This window comes from Sciurus carolinensis, chromosome 7 (assembly GCF_902686445.1).
Source record: "Sciurus carolinensis chromosome 7, mSciCar1.2, whole genome shotgun sequence".
NCBI classification, from domain to species: domain Eukaryota; kingdom Metazoa; phylum Chordata; class Mammalia; order Rodentia; family Sciuridae; genus Sciurus; species Sciurus carolinensis.
In genome coordinates, this window is record NC_062219.1 from 77,357 (window position 1) to 84,479 (window position 7,123).

General features: G+C 44.4%; 1 protein-coding gene across 1 annotated transcript; it reads left to right on the forward strand.

Annotated features, from left to right (window-relative positions):
* The first annotated feature begins 743 nt into the window (after positions 1-743).
* Pdcd2 (programmed cell death 2) lies at positions 744-6,829 on the forward strand. Its single transcript, XM_047557431.1, has 6 exons — positions 744-1,056; positions 1,352-1,591; positions 2,243-2,374; positions 5,253-5,356; positions 6,283-6,396; positions 6,552-6,829. The coding sequence occupies exons 1-6, from the start codon at positions 774-776 to the stop codon at positions 6,708-6,710; spliced, it is 1,032 nt and encodes a 343-aa protein (XP_047413387.1). The 5' UTR covers positions 744-773; the 3' UTR covers positions 6,711-6,829.
* The last annotated feature ends 294 nt before the right edge of the window (positions 6,830-7,123 follow it).

Consider the following 7,123-nt stretch of genomic DNA (forward strand, 5'->3'; position numbering starts at 1 on the left):
GACAATCATTCTCTGACAGCGTTCATTGTCAAAAAAAAAAAAAAAAAAGAACCAAAAGAGAACAATTTTACTGTATAAGAAGAACAGAAACATTTGCCTGTCTAAGCAGGGTATGCCAAGCAGGATCAGGATGGCAGAAACAGAGTTTTCGCATGGGAGAAGCAATTCTTACACGACATGGCGTTTCGAGGTAAAGTAAGAGTCTGGTCATTGCTCATATACCCTGGCCCATAATAAATGCATCATATAAAAATTAAGAGGCATCATTCAAAAATAATGAACATGAATTCTAAACAAAAAAAGCACTTAATTTGTGCTGTCCACGCCTTTCTCCATTGAAAGTATTTATTATGATCTGTATTCCAAGACTTCTCAGGGAACTGGCTAGCTCCTTGGGCGAACTGACGAGCTTCCGCCACGTGGGTAGAGCAGCGGGGGCAAGCCACGCCTTACCCCTTCTCCAGGAAGTGATCTGAAGCCAGCGCCCAGCGCTCATGCATAATACTGCTTGAAGACCTCGCCCCACCACTGGGAACGGCTGTGGGGCCCACGACGTGACCAAGAGGGTTTGCCGATCATCACGACTTGGCTCACGAAAAGGTACCTCCCGCGCCCACGGGAGACTTTGCTTCCGCCGGCGACTTCCACCTTCCGGCCGCCGCCGACTCCCGGGTTCCGGCCCGGCGCGACTTCCGCCTTCCGGCCGCCCCCGACTCCCGGGTTCCGGCCCGGCGCGACTTCCGCCTTCCGGCTCAGTGGCTACGCACTCCCCGATGGCGGCCGCCTCGGCCGGCCGAGTGGAGCTGGGCTTCGCCGAGCCCGCGCCGGCGTGGCGGCTGCGCAGCGAGCAGTTCCCCAGCAAGGTGGGCGGGCGCCCGGCGTGGCTGGGCGCGACCGCGCTGCCGGGGCCCGGGGCGCTGGGCTGCGCGCGCTGCGGCCGGCCGCTCGCCTTCCTGCTGCAGGTGTACGCGCCGCTGCCCGGCCGCGCAGACGCTTTCCACCGCGGCCTCTTCCTCTTCTGCTGCCGCGAGCCGCCGTGCTGCGCCGGCCTGCGAGGTGCGGCGGGGTCCCCGGATGGCCCTCGGGATCAGTGCTGGGTTTAACTCGAACCCGCTCCGAGAGCCAGCTCCTTTGGACCAGACGAATGTCGTCTTGAGTTTTAAATCCTCGTTCGTTTTCGTTTTTAGTTTCTCCCTGTCTGGGAAATAAGCTCCCTGAAAACTAAAATTTAAATTTCTCTTTTTTTAAATGATTGCCTTTTTTCATTTTAGGAGGCATGGCATAGCGACTCAGATTTGGGGTGCTATTTTGTGTAACTGGGAATGTTTACACGTTTTCTCTTTATTCTTAGTTTTTAGGAATCAGCTACCCAGGAAAAATGAGTTTTACTCCTATGACCCACCTTCTGAGAACCCGCCCCCAGAAAAAGGAGATTCTGTGTGTCTCCAACTAAAGTCGGGTGCTCATCTCTGCAGGGTTTGTGGCTGTTTAGGTCCCAAAACATGCTCCAGATGCCACCAGGCACATTACTGCAGTAAAGAGCATCAGACGCTAGACTGGAGGTTGGGGCATAAGCAGGCTTGTACCCAAGGTAAGTCCTTTTTTTTTTCTTAAATCTCACCTGTTTCTTAGCTTCAGTCAACCCAAATATTTCATTTCCAGGTTAAAATTGCAAAACGTAGAGTACTTTTCAAAAACTTTATAGCTGGCAATATGAACATCTTTATAAGAGTGACAGCAAAGTCTTAATCTCTGTTACGTGACCAGCATTGCTTTAATGTAGACATTTGTGACCCTAATCTAAAATACCAGCTCTGCATAAATCAGTTTAATAGGGAGAACTATTACTATAGTTGCACATGATTTCGGTCAATAACAGGCACTTATGATTATGCCCAGTATGTATTACTTGATAACAAGTGACTTGTTTACAAGCTTACTTTTTATCATTGTTTTACAGCATACTTCTGTTTATTAAGATAAGCAAGCAATTTACTATTAAACAGTGTGCTGAGTTAGGCCAGCAGCAGACTTATGCATCTCATGTTTATCATGACTTTTGACTGCATCATGATGGTGTGTCAGGTGACTGACCTGCCCATCCAGGTTTGTGAGCACATGCTGTGCTAGTTTAACAATGAACTTACTCAAGGACACGTGACTACTTTAGAAGTGGAAAATTTATAGATCATCTTTAAAACGAAATGGTTACTTATGATGCTAGTAATATTATTTGTCTTAGATCATTTGGACCATACAGTTCCAGACCACAACTTCCTTTTTCCTGAATTCGAAATTGTCATAGAAACAGAAGAAGAGATTTTGCCTGAAGTTGTGGAAAAGGAAGAAGACTTTGAGATCACAGGAAGCATGGGTAAGGAGTCGGCTTCAGCACTCATGATCAAACATGGTAGAAAAGAAAAGTGGTCCTAAGAGGAATGGACTCTCAATGTGGAGATTGTAAGCTGTCAAGTGAAAATACCATTCCTCTACCTCCCTGGCATATATCAGGTGCATTCTGCTTCCTAAAAACGATGGGAAGTGAGCCGAGCACCATGATGAATCCCTGGAATCCCAACTGCTTGGAAGGCTGAGGCAAGAAGATTGCAAGTTCAACAATAGGTTTGGCAACTTAATGAGACCCGGTCTCAAAATAAAAAATAAAAAGGATGCTCAGTGCTAGAGCGTCCCTGGGTTCAATCCGTGGTACTACCAGAAAAAAAGAATGATGTACAAGATGCTGGAGGCTGGAAACTTGGAGAGTTGTGTTGGGTCCCAGATCCATCACTCAGCTAGAGATAGTAAGAGTAGCTGCTGGTGTTTGGCATACAACAGGGGCCTTGTGAGAGTTAGTTTCTCTTTCATCTTGCCATCTTTACGTGCATGTTCATGTCAGCTTCTCTGGAATTCATTCCCTGGGCAGTGTCTGTGCTGGCCAGGTATGTAGGAGATGACTTAAATACTGGCTGAGTAGCCAGCACTTACTCGACTGAGGGCCATCTGTACACAGGTTCATTGACATCCTGAAGCTGCCTCCAGGAACTTTGTCCCACATCACAAGTGAGGAAATTGAAGTTCTGAGTATCACAGACTTTGGTCAAAGAACTGTTAGGTGTTTTCAAGCGTTGGCCTTGATCTTGCCAACTCTAAAACTTGAACTCTTACTCACCTTGATGTGGTTACAGAAACTAAGAATATCAGCTTTCCAGTTTACAGTTCGGTCAGCTCGTACACTCTAAAACACATATTTGAGAGTCCTCTTTTGTGCTCTGTGTCTGCTGGTAATGGATACAGTGGGATAGAGCAGCCTCCAATGTCAGGTTGTTTATGGAGGAGCCTAGATGCTGCTCAGGGAGGTCAGGTTCCTTGTGACAACTGAAGCAAGTTCAGGTAACATGGGAACACTTGTGATGGTATTGAAAAGTGTGTGTGTGGGAGGTGTGCATATGTCTGTGTGTGTGTGTGTTCGTTATTGCTCATGGTTTTAGAAAGGCCTGAATCATGAACATGCTTTCCTTCAGGAGAATGGGAGGGGTGGAAGGCAAAGGCTGGGCTTGGCACCTTGTTTTACATAGCTGCAACCATGAGACTAAGCATGTGTATAATCATGAAGTAATCACTAAACAAAAATAAGTGAATTAGTCACATAACTACTTTGAGAATTATTGTAAATTACTGAGAAACATAGTGGGTTTTTGGTTTGGTTTGTTTTGTTTTGTTTTTTGTGGTACTGTTGAGCCTAGAGCCTCATGAGTGTTGGGCAAGTGCTCTACCACTGAGCTACATCCCTGGGAAACAGCGGTTCAGCAGTACGTCCCTAATAGCATCTGTCCCGGTGGAGAAGAGGAAGGCAGCGTTGATGTTCCTCATACTCATGCTGTTAGTATGTTGCTGTTGTTTTTTAAGATGTTTGTGTATTAGGGAATAAAGCAGATGAGTCACCTTGTTGGTCTGTTGGGCATGGAAAAAGACCAGGTGGATAATGTAAGATTAAATGAATACGCTGTAGGTCTTGAGTTTACACTGGAAGCATGACTGTGAATTCCTGATTTATCTAACCTGCTACAAAGGCTTAGAATAAAAGCAATGAACTCAGTAGCAGGGGGCATTCTTGATGCATAAATACTATTTCTCTTTAAAAAAAAACTCCAGTTTCTTTGGAGAAGTAGTCAATTCCAGATCAGGGACAGGAAATGTTCAAATAGTGTTGGAACACAGCCATCCAGTGATCAAGGAAGCAATCAGAGATTACTAGAGCCATGTCAGAACTCAAGAACTAACGTGAAAAGGCTCCCACTGCCTCAGGATAGACACTTTGAACATCTGCAAGAGTAACCAGTACTAAAACATCACATGGCTCAAAGATGATTCTTTAAAAATACTCAGTAATCATCTGAGCTTGAAAATTTGTAAATAAAGGGAAATTTTTGTCTTTCAGAGGGGGGTATAGCTAGCTGAAATACTCATGAAGTGAGATGTCTGGGGTTCACTTCAGGGTAACTGAGTTGGGGCCTTGAAATTTTAGTTGGAGTTAATATGCTACAGTAGTTCTAATTTTGCACATGTTCAACATTTTCCAAATCAAAATGCAAAAAAAAAAGTTTGCTGTGGGGGATGGCGGTGTCAGACTGAGTCTTGGTTTGGAGTTCTCTGGTGAAAGAGGTTGGCAGAAGGCCAGAGGGAACACCTCAGTGTTGTAAGGTTGCACTGAAGCTTTCTTCTGCTCTGTATGTGGGCTTGTAGGCTGTTGTGGATCCTCCTTCCATCCTGGTTGTGCCAGTGAGTACCACTAATTAATGCTCTTGTGATTTTATCATTGGTGAAGTGTTATTTCAGCGTATGTAAGTCAAGATTGATCAGTTGTATTTTGATAAGTTAAAGAGGAAAGTTGTGCTGGCAGCCGCCAGTCTCAGGGTTGCTGGAATTCCAAAAATGGGTGACTGAGTGAGTGGAAGGAGACTTGAGTGAAAGTCCAGGCTTAAGGAACAGGGATAAGGAGGGCGCACGTTGGTTAGGTATCCTGCATGCTGGTGGGCATGGTCCTGGGCACATGATTTGGGTCTATTCTTTTAATTTGACTGGGAGTAGGCGTAGTAATGATGTACAACTACTTGAGCACCTAGAAATAAGCACCAGTTTTAATGTGTGAATTAACAGGGAAAGTGTTGGTTAGAACTGGGTTCCCTTTACACATGTGAATCATTGCCATGTGGGGTTTTTCCTGTTTTAAAGTCATTTTGTTGCTTTTTCAGATGAAGCTCTTGAGGAAGAACTGGATTCCATGGCAAAGCACGAATCCAGGGAAGATAACATTTTCCAGAAGTTCAAAGCTCAGACAGCCCTTGAACCAGAGCAGGTAAAAGAGAATTTATACCTCTTCATCATATTTTTCACAGGTTTGGCTGGTGAGTATAATCTCTAAGAAGTAACTCCTAAGCTAGTCTGTTCCTTCAGAGCCTACACAGTCAGACTTTTAAACATCTTGCTACTGTGGTCTTGGCACAGATGGGCCACATAGAAAGGTGCTTTGGCAGTTATTCTCCACTTCACTGAATTCCTAAAGCTATACTGTTTATCACACTGGATTAATTTTCTAAAGAAAACATCAGCGATGGGAGATGTGACATTGCCTAAGATACTGACATTTAGACACCACTGGCTGTGCACACAGCCAGTTCTCCAGTAGATATCTTTGCCTGTAAAACTCACGTGACAGATAAAAACACTTTCCCCTATGACTTCTTTCACCACAAATACACACCTAAGATAACTCAGATACATTCTTAAAAACCAGTCACAGAATCAAGTATCCAGCAATTTATGTGAAGAATTGACCTTTGACCTGTGTCCCAAACACTAAGAAGGTGGTTTTGGCAATAACTGTGCTTTTAAGAAGACAACCACGAGCTTGTTTTGGGAAGCTGATTACATTGAATTTACTGTAGGCACCATGATTCACTAGGTATTTGTCCTTTTGAAAATGTTTCAAGTTCCTGAGTGTGAGAAGGTTCAGGTGGCACTTTGTATGGGAAGGGGAGTCACAAGCTTTAGTCCCTTCACGATGTGCTTGTCAGGTGAGGATTCTGATGAGAAGGCACCATCTGGGAAAGAAGCTGGGATAGTGGCTTTGAGCCAGTCGATTGCCACACACACCGTGAACTGCCTTTTGGGTCAGGGCCACATCATGCACTGCACAGCCTTTGGATGATTGTTAGAGATCACTACCATTGGAAACCCTTGGGTGAGGTGTTATTGTTTGAACATGGTCCTTGTTGATTTCAGATTCTCAGATATGGCAGGGGTACTGAGCCCATCTGGATTTCTGGTGAAAACATCCCTCAAGAGGACGATATTCCCAATTGTCCGTGTGGTGCCAAGAGAATATTTGAATTCCAGGTATGGGCTTAAGTCAGAACTATTTTAGTGTATAATCACCCTGCTTTAAGTTTTTGAACATTTGCACCAAAATAGCAGATACCCAGGGGTCAGTGTGGTAGTACAGAAGGTGCCCTGCCACTCGGTAGCTTTCTTACCCATGTCACTCTCCTCAGGTCATGCCGCAGCTGCTGAACCACCTCAAGGTGGACAGACTGGGCAGGAGTGTTGACTGGGGCGTCCTGGCTGTCTTCACCTGTGCAGAGAGCTGTAGCCTGGGCACTGGCTACACAGAGGAATTTGTGTGGAAGCAGGATGTAACAGATACACCTTAAAGACATCTTCGAGCCCTAAAAAAGGTTACTAACATCTTACATGCTTGCAATTCCATTTCTATGACTTTATCCTAAGAAAGTAACTGTACCAGAGATGGAGGAACAAAGATGTGACTTGGGGTCTTGTTTAATTCTTAAGTATTACTAAAACAATATCCAGTGATGGATTCACATGAATTTTGGTACATCCAAATGAAAGGCTATTCTTAATGATACACACTTAACATGGATACCAAATGAGAGGGAGATCTAAATTAACACCAAGAGGCCATATTCATGGTATGTATTTTTGTAAAAATATTTACACATGTATACATGCATAAATATAAATCTGAAAAATTGCACACCAAGTACAAACTAGTGTACCTATGAATAGTGGGACTAAGTGAAATAGTCTTTTTACTAAGTACTAT